The 24,225-nt window shown below is 44.9% G+C and overlaps 2 protein-coding genes and 1 long non-coding RNA gene across 3 annotated transcripts; 1 reads left to right on the top strand and 2 right to left on the bottom strand.

Moving 5' to 3' along the window:
• Nucleotides 1-1,025: 1,025 nt before the first annotated feature.
• LOC130119810 (piggyBac transposable element-derived protein 4-like) lies at nt 1,026-2,723 on the bottom strand. Its single transcript, XM_056288404.1, has one exon. It carries the CDS (start codon nt 2,721-2,723, stop codon nt 1,026-1,028), a length of 1,698 nt encoding a protein of 565 aa, XP_056144379.1.
• A 3,083-nt stretch (nt 2,724-5,806) lies between these two features.
• Nucleotides 5,807-17,763, bottom strand: LOC130119808 (RUN domain-containing protein 3A-like). Its single transcript, XM_056288403.1, has 13 exons — nt 17,748-17,763; nt 17,398-17,615; nt 17,065-17,289; nt 16,274-16,583; nt 15,290-15,423; nt 12,437-12,522; nt 12,179-12,268; nt 10,743-10,823; nt 10,210-10,375; nt 9,910-10,067; nt 8,039-8,152; nt 7,799-7,902; nt 5,807-6,433 (listed from the first exon to the last, which is right to left on the bottom strand). Exons 1-13 carry the CDS (start codon nt 17,761-17,763, stop codon nt 6,291-6,293), a joined length of 1,845 nt encoding a protein of 614 aa, XP_056144378.1. The 3' UTR covers nt 5,807-6,290.
• A 1,621-nt stretch (nt 17,764-19,384) lies between these two features.
• On the top strand, nt 19,385-21,284 carry LOC130119089 (uncharacterized). The gene is made up of 2 exons (XR_008810821.1): nt 19,385-19,555; nt 20,396-21,284. It is a non-coding gene; the product is annotated as an uncharacterized LOC130119089 (long non-coding RNA).
• The last annotated feature ends 2,941 nt before the right edge of the window (nt 21,285-24,225 follow it).

Raw genomic sequence — 24,225 nt, 5'->3', positions numbered from 1 at the left:
GGCAGGACACAAGCCAGAGTAGAGATTACCAGGGTCATGCCAGAAAGAACATGTGACATTATTGTGGCACATGTAATTCTCCACAACATTGCCACAGTTAGAGGAGATCAATGTCCTGCTTAACCAGTGAATGATCCTGATAATGATCCTGACCACCTCGCTGACAAAGAAGACGGAAGAGAGTCAGAGACACAATATGTTACTATCATTCTGATTCACCCATCACCTCCCCAGTGTCAAATAAAGACAATAAGCCTCTCTTTTTATGAAGCCTTCTTTATTTCCTCCAAGTACAAATGCAGTATGGTAGTTAATATTTTTTATTCTGTTCAAACAAGTAAAATCATCCACCTGTGGGCATCTGATACCACCTTTAATACTAGAATGACTGGCCTTTCACTCCTACCTAAAACGACCATGGGCGGCCAGAATGACCGGCGGTTTTTATATTCTGTCAAGATAAATACCCAGTTGCAATATTAATATTAATGCATTGCATATGTTAGTATGTCTGTTAGGGAACGACGGACACCAAAATTAACATTTTAACAACTATGATACTATTTTTAAACAATTTAAACTTCAAAGAGACATGGTCAAACTTGAATAGCAGAATTGAAAAAGTGAAAATATTACCTGAAAAACAAAACGGAAAACATACGTATATTGCTAATCTAACAAACGTAACAAGGCCTATAAAACGTGAAATGTAAAAACAAAAACAAACAAAAAACAAAAACCAAACAAAACTGAAAATAACCATTGAAACAGTCCCAAACAACGACCGGAACTTAAAATCTATTAGAACGACCACGGGCGGTCAGAATTACCGCTGATTCTTAAACTCTATATTCTATGAAAAAAGAAGGCAAACACACAGCTAATCTAAGAAAAATAACAAGCCCTATAAAAAGTGAAATATAAAAGACGAACTGAAAATAATCACTCAAAAAGTTCCAAACAACGCCAATTCCACCGCACGCATGCCCTCCGACACGTATTGGGAAGCTCCTCCACTACCACAATTAGGGGTCACAGGCAATGCAAACCACGTCTCTCCTCCGCTCACATCTGCCACACACGTGTTTGTGGCATTTGGAGCAGATTTCACATGTTTTGTTCTTGTTGCAGCCCCTCCGAACCTGACACTGCCTCCGCCTCGGTGTCTTCTGCGGTGTTGTGATCTTCAGCTGCTGACTGGGACCTTGTGCCAACTTCCCCTTCATAAACTCCGCTCTCAATTCCTCCGCCAGTAGAAGCAGGAAGTTCCTCCGGGTTATGTTGGCATCGGTGCACTCCTTGTAGAGGATGTGGGCATTGATCCCAGCCAGGTCCAAGATGTTGTAGAACACCGCTACCGGCCATCTGCGGGTACCACTTTTCACCGAGTACATGCGTACCATCTGATCCAAGACGTCCACACCGTACTTGGTGTTGTTGTAATACGTGACAGACTCCGGCTTTGACTTCGGCCCATCCGTGATGCCCACGGTTGTGTGCACGGAGCTCAAAATGCACACATTCTTACTTGGCCTCCCCTGGCAGATGGTGAGTGTGACGTCGCCACATTTCAGCACCTTGGTGCTGAACGGCTCTGCTTTCTCTTTTGCGGAGGGAGGCATCTCACGCTTCCTCTTCCCCAGGGTACCAACGAGGCTGGTCTTCTTTTTCTGTAAGATGTTGGCCAGCCTCAGGGACGTAAAGAAATTGTCTGTTGTGATGTTTCTCCCCTTCTCCAGGTATGGAGCCGCCAGGGACAACACCACACTCTCTCCTAAGAGCAGACCTCTTCGCGTCTCATCTCTACCCAGATAAGGAGCCCCGTTTAGCATGTATTTGCTGTTTACATCTGCAGCCAGCCAGAATTTGATGCCAAATTTGTCTGGCTTATTGCCCGCGTACTGCTGGAATTTACACCGGGCCTTGGTGGATAACAGCTGCTCATCTATTGTGATGTCTGCACCAGGCTTGTAGCAGGCTATGCAGTTCTCTACAAACCTGTTCCAGGTGGCCGACATCAGGGCGAACTTGTCATCCTGCAGACGTACACACCGGGTCTCCTTTTTGTCAAATCGCAGGAACCGCATGATCTCCTTGAAGCGGTTCCTGGACATGGTTTCCCTGAAAAACGGGACGCCCCATTTTTCAGACCACATCTTGGCCAACTCCATGCCTTTAGACAGTGCGCCCCGGATAAAAAGCATGGCGAGAAAAGCCTTTACTTCGGCCACTGTCAGGTTCCATGAGCCACCACCAAGCTGCTGACGTGCCTCCGCTACAGTGCATGCCACGATGTGCGCCAGCATGTCACTGTCAACTAGACACACGAAGGACGCAAGCGCACCATCAATGTTGCGCCTAGCGTGCGCCGTGGGGCCGGCAACTTCGGTGATCACATTGTGGGTCTTCCTTTTCCCAGGACGATCAGTTGGCAGGAGGACCTTCCACACCGTCCCGTCTTTCCCCTTTTCCACACCCAGATCGGGAACACCAGCTCCGTCAGCCGTGGGCATGACATCATCTGTGTCCGTAGTCTCCGGTGGAAGCACAGACCTCTTTTTCGTTGGTGGAGAATCACATTCACCCTCGGATGAGGATGAGGACGACCTGTTTTCATCCACCCAGGAATGCTCGCCATCACTCTCAACCTCCGACAGCTCACCTGCATCGGAATCGCCGCTGTCCGACTCCTGTAAATACTGCAACGCATCGGTGGTCGTCATGGTGCGTCTGAAACGGTGGTTGTACCCAAACATGTTGGAAATAAGTTGAGTTTGGACTATTATTCTGCACTGTAAAACCCCGGTGTGTTTCTAGGATAGAGCAATGAACGTTACTAAGGAAATGACGCGACCAACACACGTCATAAATAGTGGGTAACCCGACATGACGCGCGCCATGACGGACAAATTACGCGCGGTCATTTTGGCCGGTCATGGTCGTTTTATGTAGATCTTATCATAACTTTTTTTAGTGCAATTGATCTAAAACTCCTTTTAATGGAAATATATGCAATTTTAGGAGCATTCGGGGAGCGGCAGGTCTGTATCTTTTTTCTTTGTTTTTTTTCCACAAAGTTATTAAACTTTGAAAATCCAAAACGGTCATAATGACCGCCTTGGTCGTCCAGCAGTTGTATTTTTATTTTTGTCTTTTGCATCTGCGGCCTTATGTGATCCATTTCTAAATTTTAATTTTTCAATTTGTTTCTCTGAGTACACCGTGTACAGCTGTTCTACATGGAGATATAGGATCACATAAAAATGACATTGAATTTCACAGAGCCAGGACTACTTAGATTCAATATAAGTCATGGGCCAATGCTGAACAACATCTTACTGAGGTAAACTGTGCTGTGGAGGTGGATGCACCACCTCCCTCATTGTAATTTCCAGTATTGATCTGTTGGGGAAAAAGAAGGTGCAAGTTTTAGTATGGTACAATACTATCATTAACTGTTAGATATTATTTTTAAGGCGTTAACCTCAATAGGCCTCTCTGTATCTTCCCTCTCTGTGACCGCTGACAAGGTGTCTTCATTATCCTCCTGTAAGGAAAATTAACAAATTTTTTGTTCTATTCTAACCCATTATGAAAAATCTGTGACTCATTAAGAGTACTTACAACTGCCTGGAGGTCTGTTATGGCAGAAAGCTCCACCAGACAGATTACACCTTTAGAAGATGAAGATTAGACAATTAAAATATAAATTTATCCAGAAAAGTGCCCCACCTAATTTGAATGTTGTTTTTACAACAGTATGTGGGCCACATCAGTTTTTTTTCTTCAAATATATAAATCTGAGTGACCTTAAAATAGATTATGATATCTGAAAGACAACTAAGAATCTGACAAAGTAGCAGCCAATTACAAATAATTGTACTGCTACAAGAAAAGCAGTGTGCCGAGTCTTAAGATGGATGGGTGGGCATCACTGAGCTAACACTGGCAAAAGGATGAATGTACATATATCATGAATTTGAATAACTAACATCTTATGTAGGCCTTTGTGTCCTGGGGGGTGATTGGGTCAGATGAGTTTCCTCCAGAGATGCCTTCAGCAATATGTCACCCACTGTTTTCATTGAAGGATACAAGCGGCTGAAATTAGTTTCCTCCGTAGGGTGTCTGAGCTCAGCCTTAGAGATAGGGTGAGGAGCTCAGACATCTGGAGACAAAGCAAGAGAGACAAGATTGAGATGGTTTGGACATGTGTGGAGGAGAGATACTGAGTATATTGGAAGAAGGATGCTGAATATGGAGCTGCCAGGGAAGAGGAAAAGAGGAAGGCCAAAGTGGAGGTTTATGGATATGGTGAGGGAAGACATGCAGGTGGCTGAAGTGACAGGGGAAGATGCAGAGGACAGGAAGAGATGAAAATGGATGATCTGCTGTGGCGACCCCTAACGGGAGCAGCCGAAAGTAGTAGTAGTAGTAGTAGATACTCATTCTGCATATGCTTTCATTAATATTTCTAACTCCTTAGGTGAAGTAGGATGACCTTTTTTTTGCCAGTTGCCATGATGAATCGTAGTATTGGAGCTCCACTGATGATGGCTTGTTATAGTCGTCATGCACACGCTTAACTCAGAGTGAAGATACTCAGAGTTGATTGAACTAACTCATATCATCCATCCATCCATTATCTGAACCGCTTATCCTGCTCTCGGGGATGCTGGAGCCTATCCCAGCAGTCATTGGGCGGCAGGCGGGGAGACACCCTGGACATGCCGCCAGGCCATCACACACACACACACACACACACACACACACACACACACACATTCACAACTAGAGGCAATTTAGTATGGTCGATTAACCTGACCTACCTCTCTTTGGATTGTGGGAGGAGACTGGAGCCCCCAGAGGAAACCCACGCAGACATGGGGAGAACATGCAAACTCCACATAGAGGACAACCTGGGATGACCCATAAAGGTTGGTCTACCCCGGGGCTCGAACCCAGGACCTTCTTGTTGTGAGGTGACCACTCTAACCACTGCGCCACCGTGCCGGCCTAACTCATATCAGTGGTCCTGAAGCCAAAAACTCTTTTGAGTTTGGCAGCTCAGAGTTAATCAACCCAGAGTTCAGGTTTAAACTCAGAGTTTGTAAAACCTGCTTTCTGAAACAGGCCCCAGGTGCTCAAAGGATGACCTTTCCATAGAGAACAATACAAAAACACAGCAAGCAGTTTTTTACAGGGACACACAGCCTAGTCTGCATCATGCACATTTCCTTACTTGCTTAGCGAAGAGAACATGAGTGCTGTGTCCATGTTAACATTTTAAAGTCATGCATCTTTTAAACAGTCAGTGGTAGACGTAACGGAAAAAGTCAGTGTATTGTGACAAAAATATTGGTAATCAAATGTGTACTTGCAAAATGAACACAAAGCCTGATTTGAGAAATTAAGATGAATAAACATAAGCAGTGGCAGTGTTTGGTAGAATCAATACATCGCTGTACAGATTTATTCTTTTTCTGTAATAGTAAGTATTGTTTGATTACTCAAGCAGGATTATGATATGGCATTTCAGGTGTGGGAAACCCCAGGTTTTGATATCAATACCTCTGCCACAGTCATCAGACGCACCTTTTGTTAAAGCAGTTCTAATAAGCTTTACCGGTGTACATCAGACATTGTGCACAATGCAGTCTTCTATATAAATATTCCATATCTCTGAGCATAAGCATCAGTTTTCTTTTCAAGTGTTCTGACTGCACCCAAAGAGCTGTAACTGCTGTTTTGAATACATTTTGACATGAAAGCGTATAACAGCAAGAGGACACTAACACAGATAATGTGATGGATGGAAGGATAACATTCAGAGAAGTTGAGAGGAAAAAAAGAAAAAAGGATTCTTTAAACACTTATGAAACCAAAATCTTCCAGAGGCATCGCATGATCTTGACTGAGCAGACTCACAGATACAACTAACCAGTAGTCTGTGCACGGAGTACTGTTGGAAAGGCAAGCAAGGAATGAAGAAAGTATGCATATTTTCAGCTTCATTGCAACTTCATGTCCATTCATACAAAAATCCAGAGGTGGCGGTGAGTCTTTCCCGTCTAATTCTCGGTGTGCTCTAAGGATGCGAAGTCGCGTTGAGTGGGTTGATGACACGGATGATAGTAGTCGCGAGGGAGTTGCAGTCAGGTGGAGATTTCATGGTCAACGCAGCATCACCAGGCAAAACAGGCTGGGGGTTCTGATAGGGTTGGGTGGGCTCTGGGTCAGCTGGGGGCTCGGCTCTGCTCAGAGCTCTGCTCCGGTCTGTTCTGTGCTTCCTAGCTGGGGGAGAGTGCAGGGCTGGGCTCCATGCTGATGTTGACTAAGCACTCGCTGGACTTAAGGCTGGCCAGGGACTTAGAGCTTGGCAGAGAGGCCAGCGAGCCACACAAACCAAGCATGGAAGGGGTGCAGTCTTTTCCTGGGGGGGGAGGGGCAGAACAAAACAATGAAACGTCACAAGCTTCTGAAAACCTCACTGCTTATACCACCCACACGAAAAACACGCCATGAACACGGCTCAAACATGTCTTTGTATATGTACATACATGTACCACTGAAACTGTGCACTAGTGCAGAGCTTATCAAAATGTGAGGCCCGCCTCCCCTAGGGGGCGACAAAGAGTTTCGGGGGGGGGGCACGGAAAAAAGAAGGGAAATACAAGAAAAAAAATGTCTGAACGCCGCAGAAAGTATGACTATGTACGTGTAAAATTGAGATTTTCTAGGACGCAGATTCATGGCTCCCATTAAGGTGAAGAAGGCTATCCATGGTAGGCTTAAAGAGTGAGCAATCTGCATTGTTCCCACAGCGCGTTTAAACTTCACTTAACAAGCCACCTTAAGCCCTTCCGCATGGTGTGGGGAAGCAGCGTTGCGCACCAGTGGGTTGTGAACATTTTCATCATCTCCATTCTGTTAATGCACAAATAGCCATTGACCTATATACTCATTCTTAACCACTTTATTGATTTTTATTAAAATGTGGGAGATTGTATTACGACTGAGTGTTCAAAATAAAAATCTTCAGACCCTTTATGATTACAACCCTTTATTTTAAAATAGATTATATTATTAATTACTTTATTATTATTATCCATCCATCCATCCATGATCAAAACCACTAATCCTGCTCTCAAGGTCGCAGGGATGCTGGAGCCTATCTCAGCAGTCACTGGGCAGCAGGCGGAGAGACACCCTGGCCAGGCCACCAGGCCATCAGACGACACACACACACACACACACACACACACACACACACACACACACACACACACACACACACACACACACACACACACACACACACACACACACACACACCTAGGGACAATTTAGTACGGCCGATTCACCTGACTTACATGTCTTTGGACTGTGGGAAGAAACCGGATTACTCGGAGGAAACCCACGCAGACATGGGGAGAACATGCAAACTCCACACAGAGGACAACCCGGGACGACCCCCAAGCTTGGACTACCCCAGGGCTCGAACCCAGGACCTTCTTGCTGTGAAGCAATTGTGCTAACCACTGTGCCTCCATGCCGCCCTATTATTATTATTATTATTATTACTATTATTATCATGCCTTTTATTAAAATGGGGGAGGTGACTTGACGCTGTCTGAAGGGAGGCTCACCTTCTTACACTTTGAAAGCCGCTGTGTTAGTTAGTAGCTTTGTGTCTGTCTGTAAAACACAGACTTTACACAACGAAACCCACATGCTGGATCCCTGCACCTGTTTGGTGTTTGTATGGAACTGTGATGTGTTCTGAAAGTCTCTGTACCTGCTGAGGACCAGGCACTATCCCCATTCTGTCTCCCATTTTTCTGGGAATCCGAGTTCAGGCTGACCTCAGCAGAAAGCTGCTCAAAACTGTGGAAACTCCTCCTGAATTGGTGAATAACAAGGCGCAAATTAGTACTGTGTAGATACTATGTCATTAACACCATAAATAAACCCATCGACTCACAGACAACAAGAGAGGTCTGTTGGACCAGTATAACAGCAATGCGTGTGAGTTTACCTGCGGAACAGCTTGACGTCACCCTGGTTGTTCTTCACGGTGGACCACTGATGGACCAGGGGGATGGAGAGCTCCTTAGCCAAATGGGAGGACTCACAGGGAATAAGGGCAGAGCTGAAGGAAGAACAAGTGGTAAAACCCCTTTATGATATCGTCTGCACTATTCGAATGAGAGACTTGCTAAAATATACCCTAATGTCAGTCCGGGGTGCATGTAAGGGACCGAGCTGATAGGCAAATGTGTGGCTGCGAGTGTGGCCATCACAGTGCCCGAGATGCCAACATAGTCCGGCTACTACAGCTCACATGTTCCGGGCATGCCGATCTCCGACCAGTTTCTGGGAGCAGATGTTTGAGGCATTTTCTCATATATGCAGGAAGCTAATAGCGCCCAACCCCATTATCGCCATTTTTGGTGTGCCTCCCCTAGAGCATGGAGTTACTTTTCCTCAGGCAAATGCCATAGCATTTGCCTCGATCCTGGCCCGCAGACTTATTCTTCTGCGATGGAAGTCAAATAAACCCCCCTCGTTCGAACAGTGGGATAAGGAAGTGCTTTCCAGACTACCATTGGAAAAACTCAGGTATAATTGAATTAGATCCCACGACAAATTTACCAGGACTTGGTCCCCTTTTATAGAAATTGTTGAGAGGCTGTGTTTTGCTTACCAGCGGTGTTTTTTTTATCAATATTACTACAAGGTTGGAAACGGGCCAGTTGGATCTGATGATGCACAAAATGTCCCTGTGTTTGTTTTGTTGTGTACTGTCAAACATGCTTTGTATTCTGTGTCTGCCTTTTTCCCCCCTCTGTCTATCTGTCTATGTTTGTCTTCTATATCTGGAGGGCCTTGGGGCGGGTGGTGTGGGTGGGGAGGGAGGGATAAATGGGGATTTAGTATGTTGTATTGACTATAATTCAAAAACTATAAATAAAGTAAAGTAAAAAAAAACTTTATTATTTTGGAGCAGTTTTTACTTGAATAGATAGGACAGTTAAGAATGACAGGAGGGGTAAGTTAGAGAGAAGATGGCAAACTCCACAAACCATGATCCCAATCCAAACACTGACAGCTGTGTCTGTACTCGACATGTACACTTCATGGTATGTGGTACATGATACATGGCTATGCCAATATTTGTTAAAAGAAATCATTTAGTTATGCAAATATCAACCTGAACACGCATATTATTGGTATGTTGATGCATCGGAGAGAGAAAGAGTGTACTCTATGTTGTCTGTTCTTATTTGATTTTTGTTTTTATTTTTGGTAGTTTTTTTTTAATTTTTAAATCTGATATGAGAGGAACGAGAGAAGCGAGATGACATGTAACACAGGCTAACTGGCTAATTGGTTGACCAAGTGCTTTTTTTGGGGGGGGGGGATTTTTCCTCCTTTTTCTCCCCAATTGTATTTGGCCAATTACCCCACTCTTTCAAGCCCTCCTGGTCGCTGCTCCACCCCCTCTGCCGATCCGGGGAGGGCTGCAGACTACCACATGCCTCCTCCGATACGTGTGGAGTCACCAGCCACTTCTTTTCACCTGACAGTGAGGAGTTTCACCAGGGGGACGTAGTGCGTGGGAGGATCACGCTATTCCCCCCAGTTCCCCCACCCTCCTGAACAGGCACCCCGACAGACCAGAGAAGGTGCTAGTGCAGCGAACAGGAAACATACCCCCATCCGGCTTCCCACCCACAGACACGGCCAATTGCATCTGTAGGGACGCCCAACCAAGCCAGAGGTAACACGGGGATTCAAACCGGCGATCCCTATGTTGGTAGGCAACCGAATAGACCGCTATGCCACCTGGACGCCCAGAGCAAGTGCTTTTTTTGGGAGGGGGTGAATTTGCTTTTGCATTCTTACAGTTGTGCCTGAAGCTCCAGCACGATGGCCTCCAGCTCCTTCTTCTCCTGTTGGCTCTGACGTGTCAGCTCCTCCACCCTGGACCTCAGACACTTGTTTTCTGCCTCCACATTCTTCAGCTGGGACTCCCGCAAGCGCACCAGCTCCTCCAGGTAACCCTAAGGCAAATGACAAACAAGTTTGTATAAAAGCAGTACAAAGAGGGGAGGTACAATGACCTGACCGGGGATGGCTCCACTTCAGCTCAGACATCGGGGAGTTTAGAGACGGTAAAGCCAAAGTGTCAAGTCGTGGAGTCACCTTCTGGGCGTAGACGATCTTAAACCTCTGCTCCATCTTGCGACATTTGTTGCTCCAGCTCTCCTCGTCTGTGACCAGAGGGATGTAGGGATGCTCTGGGACACTCTCTTCACTGTTGCTGCTGTCCACACTGCGGCGGTCCTCCTCATCACTCAAGTAGTCATAGCTACGCAAGCAGAGATGTGAGAAAATTTTACATGGATTTGTGAACTTCTCATTTATCAACACATTTCCCTTAACATGCTCTCAAAACATTCGATGAAAACAGCTGGTTTTACCTGCCTAAACACTCTCATTGAGGTCTATTTGTTCTTATTGTTTTGATATGTCATCCTTGTTCTACTTTATGTCATTACCAAAGGTTTATCCTGTTCCCTCTTGGCTGTTTCCTATTAACTGAAACTTCAGTGGTCCAGTTTGCTCACAGGATCATGAACGCTTCATGTAAACTACACACAGTGCTAACGGCTGCAGCATATTGCCATTCCAGCAACTACTATGAATTCATAAGTGGACCACCTCGGCAGCCTCACCTCTGAGTGAACTTCAGATAGGGGGTGTAGTCTATCACAGCTGGAGATTTGCCATCCAGCACCTCCCCTTTCAAGCAGAAACTGTCAGAGAGAGAGAAAAAGGGAGCAAAATCATGGCGGGTAATTTTTAAAAGAAAGAGAAGAGGACTAATGGTTTAACTCTACACAGAAATACTTGAAAAATGTACTAAAACATTATTAATGATGGGTCCCCACATTGTAAAAGTACTTTGTCTTGGAGAGGTATCAACAGGGCTGGGCTGTAACAGAATACAAGTCATGGCATTCCATATTCATTCATTATCCAAACAGTTTATCCTGCTCTCACGGTCGTGGGGATGCTGGAGCTTATCCCAGCTGTCATTGGGTGGCAGGCGGGGGAGACACCCTGGACAGGCCACCAGGCAATCACAGGGCCCGCCCACACACACACACACACACACACACACACACACACACACACCTAGGGGCAATTTAGTACAGCCGATTCACCTGACCTACATGTCTTTGGACTGTGGGAGGAAACTGGAGCACCCGGAGAAACCCCATGCAGACACGGGGAGAACATGCAAACTCCACACAGAGGACAACCAGGGACGACCCCCAAGGTTGGACAACCCCTGAGGCTCGACCCCAGGACCTTCTTGATGTTAGGTGATCGCGCTACCCCTGTGCCACCCTGCCACCGCATTACATATTCTGACTAAAAAATATCAGCCGACATTACGTTTCAAAACACCAGTATTCAGACCTTTCTACATTTTGTGGAGAATAGTTTTGGAACGCTTTCCTCCTAATTGGCATTGACATTATGACTGGGATCATGTGTTCACATTTTGTTGGCAGGTGAACACGAGCTCCACGCAAAATTGAAAACCAAATGGCAGGAAAATTTCTTTTAAACGGATGTCTTAGGCTGCAGTCTGCAACTCGGCAACCCTAAAACACAGGGAAAACATCTAACTTACCACAGTTAGTCTATGTATCCATAATTCATGTAGTGTGTTTGTGCATGTGTGTGTGCATGCATGCAGATCCAGTGTGTACATTCTCTGGCACAGCCTGCACGTGCCACACCTTAGTAGTGCACAGCAGTAATAGGCAGATGGCCAATACATATTGAAATAATGGTACTGAGATACCAGTAAAACCAAGGAAAAAGCAAAAATATGACATAAATCATATTCATCTGGCAACACAACTGTTTCATACATGTCCTTTGAAGCTGTATTCTAAATGTAATCTGAATAAGTTGCTCTTCTCTTAGCATCCTAACTGAATAAATGCTGATTGCATTTAGGACAGTGTATTCAGTATTCAGGAACTAAACAGTTTTTTTAAAGTATTCCTCCCAGCCCTGGGTATCAAAGGCCAGGGTAGTTTGTCTATAATGCTGAAGAAGAGCTCTTTCACTAGAGTACATGACAGGCCTTCACCTGAAGTCTATAGCGCTGAGCCCAATCAGCATGCCGGTCAGAACTGTGGCTTCCTCTCTCAGCATAATGGCCCCATCATCGTAGAACCTCCTGCCATGTGAAGAGGTATTAAACTCACTGAACAAAGAGTGCAAACCTTCAGATGTACAAGTGGTGGAGTAAACACTGATGATGACGAGATATACTAGTGCCACTGAATAGGTTCAGAGGGCAATAGTGAGCAGACTCCTTCGCTCTATGGATAGCGGTGAGTCTGACCTGGTTGTCCGTGTGTCTCTTAGGGCTGTGGCCACATACTCAGACAGACGCTTCTCCATCAGTGCCACTCGGACCCATGCCCGACCCTGCAGAATGACCACGGAGAAGGTAAAACTGAGCAGGAAGAATTTTTGTTTTTTTGTTCTCTCTTTCACTCTCTGACTCATTCCCTTGTGCTCCTTGCATATAAATATATATATATACACACACACACACACACACACACACACACACACACACACACACACACACACACACACACACATGCTATATGGACAAAAGTATTGGGACACCTGGCCATTACCCTACAGGACTTTTATGACACCCCATTCTAAATCTTCTGGGAAGGCTTTCCACAAGACTGTGGAGTGTGTCTGTGGGAATTTCTGCCCATTCATCCAGAAGAGCATTTGTGAGGTCAGGCGCTGATGTTGGATGAGAAGACCAGGCTTGCAATCTCCGTTCACCCCAAAGGTGTTCGATGGGGTTGAGGTCAGGGCTCTGTGCGGGTCAGTCAAGCTCTTCCACACCAAACTCACCCAACCATGTCTTAATGGACCTTGCTTTGTGCACTGGGCCACAGTCATGCTGGAACAGAAAAGGGCCCTCCCCAAACTGTTCCCACAAAGTTGGAAGCATAGACTTGCCCAAAATGTCTTGGTATGCTGAAGCATTAAGATTTCCCTTTACATGGTCTGCCACTTCGTGGCTGAGTTGCTGTTGTTCTGAAATGCTTCCACTTTTCAATAATACCACTGACAGCTGTCCATGGAATATGTAGCAGGGAAGAAATTTCACAAACTGACTTATTGCAAATGTGGCATCCTATGATAATACCACGCTTGAATTCACTGAGCTCTGCAGAACGACCCATTCTTTCACAAATGTTTGTAAATGCAGACTGCATGGCTAGCTGCTTGATTTTATACACCTGTGGCAATGGGTCTGAATGAAACACCTGAATTCAATGATTAAGAGGTGTGTCCCAATACTTTTCTCCATATAAATATATATATATACACTACCGTTCAAAAGTTTGGGATCACATTGAAATGTCCATATTTTTGAAGGAAAAGCACTGTACTGTTCAATGAAGATAACTTTAAACTAGTCTTAACTTTAAAGAAATACACTCTATACATTGCTAATGTGGTAAATGACTATTCTAGCTGCAAATGTCTGGTTTTTGGTGCAATATCTACATAGGTGTATAGAGGCCCATTTCAAGCAACTATCACTCCAGTGTTCTAATGGTACAATGTGTTTGCTCATTGGCTCAGAAGGCTAATTGATGATTAGAAAACCCTTGTGCAATCATGTTCACACATCTGAAAACAGTTTAGCTCGTTACAGAAGCTACAAAACTGACCTTCCTTTGAGCAGGTTGAGTTTCTGGAGCATCACATTTGTGGGGTCAATTAAACGCTCAAAATGGCCAGAAAAAGAGAACTTTCATCTGAAACTCGACAGTCTATTCTTGTTCTTAGAAATGAAGGCTATTCCATGCGAGAAATTGCTAAGAAATTGAAGATTTCCTACACCGGTGTGTACTACTCCCTTCAGAGGACAGCACAAACAGGCTCTAACCAGAGTAGAAAAAGAAGTGGGAGGCCGCGTTGCACAACTGAGCAAGAAGATAAGTACATTAGAGTCTCTAGTTTGAGAAACGGACGCCTCACAGGTCCCCAACTGGCATCTTCATTAAATAGTACCCGCAAAACACCAGTGTCAACATCTACAGTGAAGAGGTGGCTGCGGGATTCTGGGCTTCAGGGCAGAGTGGCAAAGAAAAAGCCATATCTGAGACTGACCAATAAAAGAAAAAGATTAAGATGGGCAAAAGAACACAGACATTGGACAGAGGAAGACTGGAAAAAAGTGTTGTGGACGGATGAATCCAAGTTTGAGGTGTTTGGATCACAAAGAAGAACGTTTGTGAGACGCAGAACAAATGAAAAGATGCTGGAAGAATGCCTGACGCCATCTGTTAAGCATGGTGGAGGTAATGTGATGGTCTGGGGTTGCTTTGGTGCTGGTAAGGTGGGAGATTTGTACAGGGTAAAAGGGATTCTGAATAAGGAAGGCTATCACTCCATTTTGCAACGCCATGCCATACCCAGTGGACAGCGCTTGATTGGAGCCAATTTCATCCTACAACAGGACAATGACCCAAAACACACCTCCAAATTGTGCAAGAACTATTTAGAGCAGAAGCAGGCAGCTGGTATTCTATCGGTAATGGAGTGGCCAGCGCAGTCACCAGATCTGAACCCCATTGAGCTGTTGTGGGAGCAGCTTGACCGTATGGTACGCAAGAAGTGCCCATCCAACCAATCCAATTTGTGGGAGCTGCTTCTGGAAGCGTGGGGTGCAATTTCTCCAGATTACCTCAAAAAATTAACAGCTAGAATGCCAAAGGTCTGCAATGCTGTAATTGCTGCAAATGGAGGATTCTTTGACGAAAGCAAAGTTTGATGTAAAAAAAATCTTATTTCAAATACAAATCATTATTTCTAACCTTGTCAATGTCTTGACTCTATTTTCTATTCATTTCACAACATATGGTGGTGAATAAGTGTGACTTTTCATGGAAAACACAAAATTGTTTGGGTGATCCCAAACTTTTGAACGGTAGTATATATATATATATATATATAGCGTGTTTTTTTTTCTGGAAACCATAAATGGTGTTCATAAAAGTGCTCAACAAATGAGGAGCGGAACATTAAGATAGATGTAGGAAAAAACTTTAATAAATAGCAGAACAAGCTTGTTTCATGCGTCACGCACTCATCAGCTGATGAGTACACAATGACATAAAAACACACAAACACACATAAACACTATACTTACCTTGGCCCTTGATGTGCTGATGTTCTCAATGTTCTCTATGCTGGTGATGCAGTTATTCTGCACCTTGCTGCATGCCAGCCGGATATATTCCCAGAAACTGCGCTGCCCATCTGAGCTGAACCACCCTCCTGATCCTGTTCCAAGGTTGAAATACAGCAATGGCTTATATCTGCTCCGGCAGAAGTCCACATCGTGAACAGGGCAACACACCAACAGCATAGTTCGCAGATGGTTATCAGAATCAGAAACGCTTTATTTGTCATTTCATTTCATGCACTTGTGCACATGAAATGAAATGATACATCATTTCCCCCAGCCCACAGCAGTGCAACACAAAGACAAAAACACTTATCCAAAAACTACAAGAACTACAGGAACACATATATCCAAACTAACAAATATATCCCAAAAAAAAAAAAATCACTGTCCAGGAGAACGAACGCCAGCCAGGTTTACTGTCGGAACTGCCGGTCTACATGGGCTAGCAGTTAGCTTAGCCTGACCCGCTTCTGCGTCCTATCAAACCCCCTCGGTGTTTCCTCCTCGGGTGCAGCTCCAGGCAGGGCCGTGGCCCCTGGGCCTACAGGACTCAGCAGACCAAGTTCTCCCAGCCGATTCAGCGCCAAGTCTCCCAGCCATCAAACGAAGACAAACTTAGATGCAGACGTGGATAAAGACACTGCATGGATGGTACTGGGGGAGGCCGCCTCAAACAGGAATGTGTGCCGCCATCTTCCCAAGATGTTATGGTATTATGGTATTATGGTATAAGTTATGGTATCCACTTCATTCCATCTTCCTAGCTAAAGGTCTTTAGCATCATTGTGTACGATACTATTGTGTACTACTATTACTATCAATAACATTGTAAATTAGATATGACATGTGCTGCATCTTTAATGTCACATTTAAAAACATCTGAATCGACGGATGAACTGTATCGTCCCTATCTCCTCTTGCGATATATGTTACCTGTTGTGTTACCTTTGAAGCGGTGGCTGAGGATGTGCTCTAAAATGGCAGCAAAGTTGATAAATTCTTCAGACGAGTCATCTATGGGCTCTGCAGTGTATTTTTCCAGGAGAGTCTTCACCGAGAATCTGGAAGAGAAGAATAGAGGGAGAGGAATGAGGGGGAGAAAAATACAAGATGCCAATATGAAAAAATTTGCATGGGTGCTATTAGTGTGTGAGGGAATCTTTTTGTTTGCTGAGAAAGGCACAAGGCAATATAATGGAAGCGTGTACTGTAAGAAAACAGCACGATTGCACACGCTCAGCAGACAAATGTACTTCTGTGTGTGAATTTTGCAACAATAGTTGGGAAGAGGATTTTTTTTTTTTTGGGAGCCATGCCATCTTACTACTGAGATCATCCCAATTGTCCTGTGTATGGCACAATGTACCCTTTAGTCCTGTGGAAAAGTTGTCATGACAATAACACAATCGCCCCCCTGTCTCCAGGAATGGCAGATGACACGGTCGGCGGCGCTGCAGCCTTTGTCAGTCACAGGCTTCCAGGTCACTCTGGCTCTCTAAAGGACCGGCCATAATCAAAGAATGATCAGATAACGCCCTCATTCCCCCTCCTCCGCACATGGTGGTGTGATCTATTTAGGGCAGCTACTGCCACAGTTTTAGTTTGGCACTTGACCTCGCACACTCACCCCTGTTCCACAACTGGTGGCTGGCCATGCTGTGTGTATGCTAGGAGTCAGGCTCCAGGCACCGGCTAGGGGTAGCTGCCTGCGGTTCCATGGGCAACACTAGCATCACCGAGGGCAAGACTGCCCTGGCAGTGGGCAAAACTTCTATAGCCAGGGGAAAGACCACCGTTTCCTTAGGCAACACCTCCATCTTCAGGGGGGTGACCACCACCTCCATGGGAGACTCCACTATCCAAAGGCAGAAGACAACGGTAGCACTGGGACGAGCCAGCTTCAGCCGCGGGACCACCACCACTTCCTTTCGTAAAGCGTTAATGTCCAAGCGAAGGACACCCTAGATGGACGGGACCCCAGAAGCCAAGGTTAAGACACCCAAGGTAGCAAAGCAGTCAAAGAGAGATTCTAACAATGAGTGGAAAACCACATTTTTATCCAGTAAGACCTCCTTCACTAAAGGCAAGAGTTCAATCCTGAAGACTAAGTACGCCATCTCCTGGGGTAAATACTCAATCTCCTGGAGCAGAACTACCATAACCTTGGGCAACACCACCATAGCGGTGGGCAAAACTTCTGTCACACGGGGCGAGATCACAAGCTCTCTCACCACTTTGACTTTCACCCATGGAACCAAGTCTGTGTCTGTGGTCAGATCCACCCTCACTAGGGGCAAAGAAACTCACAGAAACATCTATTGGGATTTTCACATGTGAACACTGTGCACACAGTCAGAACTGGGAGATGTCAGTCTCAACAGGTCAGTAGCAATATAAGTCAATACAAAACCAATCTGACTCTGATCAAAGTGCATCAGGGGTTGTATGTGAAGCTGTATGTCAACAAAGCGCTTTGAGTGGCTGTTGCAGCTAGAAAAACGCTATAAAAATACAACTTGATTGATTGATTAATTGATGGCATTATGGGTATTCATCTAACACTCAGATCAACATTGGGTGGTGATTCTCAAGTGAGAAAGTACAAGTTACGTGAGTTTTAGATTTAACAGACTTGGAATGACAGTGATTGAGGTTTTCTGAAGCTAAACTGGGATGGTTATTCCAACGTGACAGTGATGAGATGGTGGTTTGCGGTGTGTTGGCAGAGGCAAAATGTAAAGTAGCTGTGTGTGATGTATGCAGAGACAAAAGCAAGCCTGCTGTTAGCACTGCTCTTCTCAGGACCTTGTATTGCATATTGTGTGTGTACAGTAATTATATTACCTCCACCCCTTTGGTATAAGAGCATGTCATATTTTGCATGCTGATAATTCAGGTCTCTATTCTGAAGTGTGTGTGCCTCTCAATAATTAGCTACCATATGTTCAACAGCAAAATAGATTGGAATTAGATGACTGTAAAGATTTATTGATGTAACGCTGCTCATAAAAGTAACCATGTTTAAACACTGCTTTGTTTTGTTATCTTTTTGTTCTATACACAAATTGAACTATATTGTATATTGCATGATACACCCCGATGCTATGCTAACTCCAGTACGTTGCATTCAACTACCAGGACACAAATAGATTAAGAAATACAATTAAAGGAGCTACATCCATGTAAAAAAGGTAGACAAACTACACAAAGGAAGCAAGAGTAACATTCAAGCCTCAATAATGTGTAGAACGCATGCAAACATGCAGCCCTTTATTTGTCAAGTCTTAGATTGTACATCTCATTTCACATACGGTATTTCATGTTTTACACTGAGGCAATGTCTTACAATCAGTGGAAAATAGGGGACAATGGCTTAGAAGACTGTGATGTCACCACAGCTTGTTCCCTTTGCAACAATGTCTCCTTCAGCTGTTCGGTGTCGTCGTGGCAACAGGACAATTGTTCCACTGTCACCGTCCCCCCCAGGATAGGCTGTGTCCACCTACGGCTGCCTCTGTCCATTCACAGGGGACACATGGGTGGTAGGTGGCCTTCCAAAGCCCACATCTACCAGCTCAACGGAGGCATTATGTGGCACGGGGGTAGCACTATCCACGCTTAGCATTCTGGTCTGGTCTGGATTGTAGGTTCTGCTACTATCACTCCCAAGGGGCTTGCAGACTTGGGTGTGCTGCATGAGTTTGCGATGCGTTTTGTCGTGTGAGCCCCAAAAGCCGCCACCACATCAGGGTCAGCGAGAAGACCTTCTCCTCAATGGGCAACACCAGCATCACCGAGGGGAAGACGGCCCTTTCCTTGGGCAGCACCTCCATCAAGAGGGGGAAGACCAAGATTGCCATGGGCAACTCCTCCATTACGAGAGGCAGGAGCACCACGTCTCTGGGCTCCTCCACCATCACCAGCGGGAAGACCAAGATCTCCCTGGGCAGCGCCTCATTCAGCAGAGGCACCACCACCACCTCATTTCGGAAGGCCCTCTTCCCCAAACGCAAGACCCTCTAGGAGCGAGGGGATCTCACCGCCGGATGGGGGGGCTGGCGGTTAACTCCACAACACGAAAAGACCAAACAAAACAAAGCCATCACAGGGAACATTCAGACACAGAAGCATCTGCAGAGAGTTTACTCAAACTGATTCCTGAAACTGGATTAGATATAAGTTTGGAATTTTTACTTTTTTGATCATGCAGGATCTCAAAGGAAACAGGTAAGTGGCATCAGAATTATGTTATAGAATGTGTTATGCTAAAAATGTGTGGGTCCATTCTATTGGATTGTGTTTTTAAGCAGTCATATAGGGCTCTTACCAGTGTTCAATGCCCTCCACTGTGTGTCCCATAGCTTGTTTTGCAATGAATATTTTTGGCAGTTAATCTCAGCTTGCATGTAAGCAATAATGCTTCAGAGGCTGAACTACCAGATTGATAATGTATTTTAGGGTTGAGTTTCAGCCACTGAGTTTTAAAATCAAAAATGTAGCAGGAGAAACTTTAATGTTAAAAAATACCTAATAACTGGCAGGATTTGTGTTCATGTAGTGTATGTAACTGAATGTATGTCACTGAAATTTCCAGTTGTGGTGGATTTAGTGACTATGGTTTGATGAGCTCTAATCTGAAGGGGGTTAAAGAGCAGGAATTGCTGGCATGCCTCTTATGCAAATGGATGGAGTGCCACAGCAGCATGCTCTTGGTACGATTTGACACTGAAAAACAACCGCAGGGCCTTCTGACAGGCATCTTTTGTGCCCCCTCTCACTCTCGCTGGACCCCCGCCAGCCCCACTCAGCTCTCTTCAAACAAGCCCTTGTCTGACTGTCTCACTCCTCTACTGTACTTACACTCCTCTGTGATCAGCAGCAGGACCTGCCATAATAATAATAATAATAACTGACACCAACTGTTTCAGCAGTGAAACTTATTCCTAATGAAGACACGTTCAAACTAATTCCCTCATCTTTTAGCTTTATGACTTTTTGGAAACCTTTGCCTGAGTCCTGTCTTTCTTTCTTTCCCTGCCTCCTCCTCCTATATCTCTGTCTCTCTAGTCTTTGCAAAACCAGCAGAATCAGCTGACATGGGAGGAATCCTCACTGGCCACGGCTCTGTGCAGCACCACCTGATGGTGGGTTAAAAATCCCGCACAGTGAGGGCGGGGGGAGATGCCCTGTCCTGTTGTGGATCAACTCTCAGTGTCCTGAGAACATGGTCGAGGGGAACTCCTTGAGCTGTAATGGGAATTTGATGGGAACAGTTACGATGATCTTCTGGGCAGTATCCAAATAGACTGAACAATATTATGAGTAGGGGGCCTCTCTCTCTCGCTCTCTCTCTCTCTTCTCTCTTGCTCTCTCTCTCGCGAACAAGAGTCCCAGTAAAGTGCTGCATGGCCAAAGAATGTGTAGATGGGCTGGCATGTTGTAAAAGTAATGGTGTTGAGCTGGAGTCAAACTGAATGTACAACAGAGTGTGAAACCTGACAGAGGGGTAATGTGAGAGACAGCAGTTTGTCATAGTGATACTGGCATATGGAAGGAAAATAGAAGATGTTTGGCTAAAGAGAAATGATCGATAAGTGTTTATCCAAACGCATCAAACGGTATGCTGTAATTTCAAGTACTTGATCACATTGGTAAAAGTTCAAATGTTCCATGTCAGTGATCCCTGCCATTTCTTTTGCAGCATCACAAACAACAAGATACAAAGAGATACACGAGGAAAATGACACCAAAGAAACTTCACAAAACAACTTCACCCCAGATTTGCAATCTCCATCTCAGATTTTGATGTTATTGGTTAGCAATGATGCAGTTGCAAGAGAAAAGAAGAAGAGGAAGAAGGAGGAGAGGAGGGGGAGAGAGAGAGAGAGAGAGAGAGAGAGAGAGAGAGAGAGAGAGAGAGAGAGAGAGAGAGAGAGAGAGAGAGAGAGAGAGAGAGGAGAGAGAGTAAAAGAAAGGAATGGGGTAGAAGAGGGAGGGGGAGGAGAAATGGTTCAGTAAATGTGGCTGTTGTCATTCTATGCTTCTTTCAGACTAAGAAAAGAGAGGCTCACTACCATTACTACTACTACTACTACGAGTAGTATTAGTGCTAGTGGTGGTAGTAGTAGTAGTGGTAGTGGTGGTGGTAGTAGTAGTAGTAGTAGTAGTAGTAGTGATAGTGGTGGTAGTAGTAGTAGTAGTAGAGGTAGTAGGAGTAGTAGTAGTAGTAGTAGTAGTAGAGTCTCTCAAAGTGATGGGAATATGTAATCATGGTCACGATGTGTCTGTGGAGCTTTCCAACAGAAGCGGTAACAAAACGTCTGGAGAGCCGCGCCTATGAGAAGTTAAAAATCTGCGTAGGCGTGCAGCACATCAGCCCCCTCTCCCTCACTCATCTTATTTGTTTACAGGAAGCAATAGGAGGGGATGACTTGTAAGATCTCCAAAGTCTCACCCATCTCATCTATGTTTTCATAGGTTCCACCGCATCATCACCATAATCACAACACCGTCCGTCCACTTGTGGACCTCAGTGAGAGGTCTTAGGCAGCAGAACATTAACTGTAGCTGCTACACATTGTGGTACAGCATGTGGCCCGTCCACAGATTACCCTCGTGATGGCTGATTAACCCAGTTTAGAGTTCAAAACATTATATTTGCGGTATGGTGTCACTCTGAACACCTTTCAAATTTACCCTGATGAGAAAAAGCACTCCGGTCCTGCCTGTGTTGGTTGAAACGTGTTGCCCGTAGCAACAGCACAGACAGACGGGAGATCAGAATCAACACTGCTGATACTGTGGACTTGATATCCATCACTAAGTGTCTTCACAGCCACACAAAGGTTATCTTTTTCTTTGGATTACATCCACCAACACCCCTCTCTTTTTGTTATTATTATTATCATTATTGTTATAATTTTGTATGTTGTGGAGTTCAGTTTGTTTAATCATATACATTATGAACATCATAAACACACATTTTAATAAATGTCCAAAGCCCTGATGCAGGCCTACTGCAGAGAAAGCAGTTACTTATGGCAGGTTTTTCGTTCATGTTTGTTGCTGTTAATGTCTCTGTCTGATCACAGCAGGTTCATTCTGTCATATATTTCATAGGAGAGAAAGGGCTGAAATTCTCATTGTAAAGTGAGAGGTCTGCCATGTTACAAGCATGTTACAAGCCTGAAAAACCTGCCATCTCACATATACAAAACTTTTGGGTAAATATCGGCCTTACTGGGACTGTTATGCCAGACTGCTTTTGTTTTGAACCTCCATGATCAATATAGTGATGATCGTATTAATGATGATCAGTACAGACTCTGCAGCAGTCTCTGGGATTCTTGTATTCTGTCTGTAAGGATTACAAGCCACGGATCTCCAAATTGGAAAACGTCTGACTAAAATGTAAGAGGCCAGGCTTTCTGAAGTCCTATAGAATGATATAACTTCATCCAGTGAACTGAAGGGAATTCAGCGTGTTAATCTATCTGTGTTAAGTGTTTATGATGAGGTCAGACTTCACATGTACACAGATATCTATTGGGGAAAAGGCTTGAGCTAGTGCACTAACTGATCACTAACGTAGGCTTCACTGCACAGGTTAGCTAGCGTGGCTCTGTCCACGGCATGATCCTGGGAAGCGTGTCGTGTCATGTTGTGGCACAGAAGACGCCCTGCGGTGGTGACGTATGGCAGATGGCTGATGCCAAAAGGCCTGAGCAAATACACCGTCCCAGTCCTGGCGTCTGTCTGTGGGAAGGCTCAAAAAAATCACACTTCTTTTGATGACTTGAACGTCATCGACCGTCACAGGCACATGTTGGATGTGAGCGTTAAGTAAGGTCAAATGGACATAGAGCCGTACTGCCATCTAAAGCAACACGGAGGAGCCGGGTGTCTGATGGAGGAGCTGGGTGTCTGATGGAGGACCACAGAGCCACCCGTGATGCAGGTGTCTTCACATATCCAACGCCACACAGAGATGCCCACAATGTAAACTTACTCAGTGTCACGTCTTTCAGGAAATAAAACATGGGAGAAATGTGTGTGATAATTGTTACTGATGGAGAAACTGTTTACTTCTGTCTCTCTTGTTTATTGTCTTTACATGTTTGCATTAAAATGGTCTTAGCACAGTAAATCGCTGTGTAAAGGCAACATTGAACCAACTGCGCTTTTGTGCCCTGCTAACCCCTTGTGCAGTCTTCAGTCCATGACAGAAACCTTTTTTCTTTTCTTTTCTTTTCTTTTGTGTTGGAAATGTGCTGTGTAACGTTGTGTGTTTTGTTACTTTGTACGTGTAACTAAAAAGGCAAAACAGGACCTTCAACCGAGAGGTGCTGCAATAAAGACTTGCTTGGTTGTGTGTGTATTTCAGTCTGGCAGCATTTGTGTTTGTTCACTTCTGGTCAGCACATGCAGACACTGCAGACAAGCCCCAGACATGCAGACTCTGCTGATAACGCCAAGAGGCTCGTATGGCAGGAAAACGAAACACAACAAATATCAACAGATCAGTGTACAGGCCTTAACCGTGCTTGTCATTTGTTGAGCAACATGTCCCTCGTGCAAGGACAGAGTCCCTCATAAGTGCAGGGCAGACGTCCTGTGACTTCTCCCTTTGACAACACACATGCTGGCATGGCCCACATTTCATTATCAAACCCCAAACTCACATGTATCCGAGGCAGCAATTAGGCCCCTTCACATTTTCATAACATTCACAACAATAGCTAATTTACAACCTGGTTTGTCACCGTGGACAACAAACCCACAACTCACACAGGATGGATTAACATTATGTTATGACTGATCCATAAAAGATGACAGCAGTCAGCAACTACTGCAAAGCTGCTGACTGCCAGCCCTTCACCTGCAAGCGTTTGGAAACA

The sequence above is a fragment of the Lampris incognitus genome, chromosome 10 (assembly GCF_029633865.1).
Source record: "Lampris incognitus isolate fLamInc1 chromosome 10, fLamInc1.hap2, whole genome shotgun sequence".
In the NCBI taxonomy this organism is placed as follows: Eukaryota; Metazoa; Chordata; class Actinopteri; order Lampriformes; family Lampridae; genus Lampris; species Lampris incognitus.
This window is presented reverse-complemented; position numbering and strand designations above follow the sequence as displayed.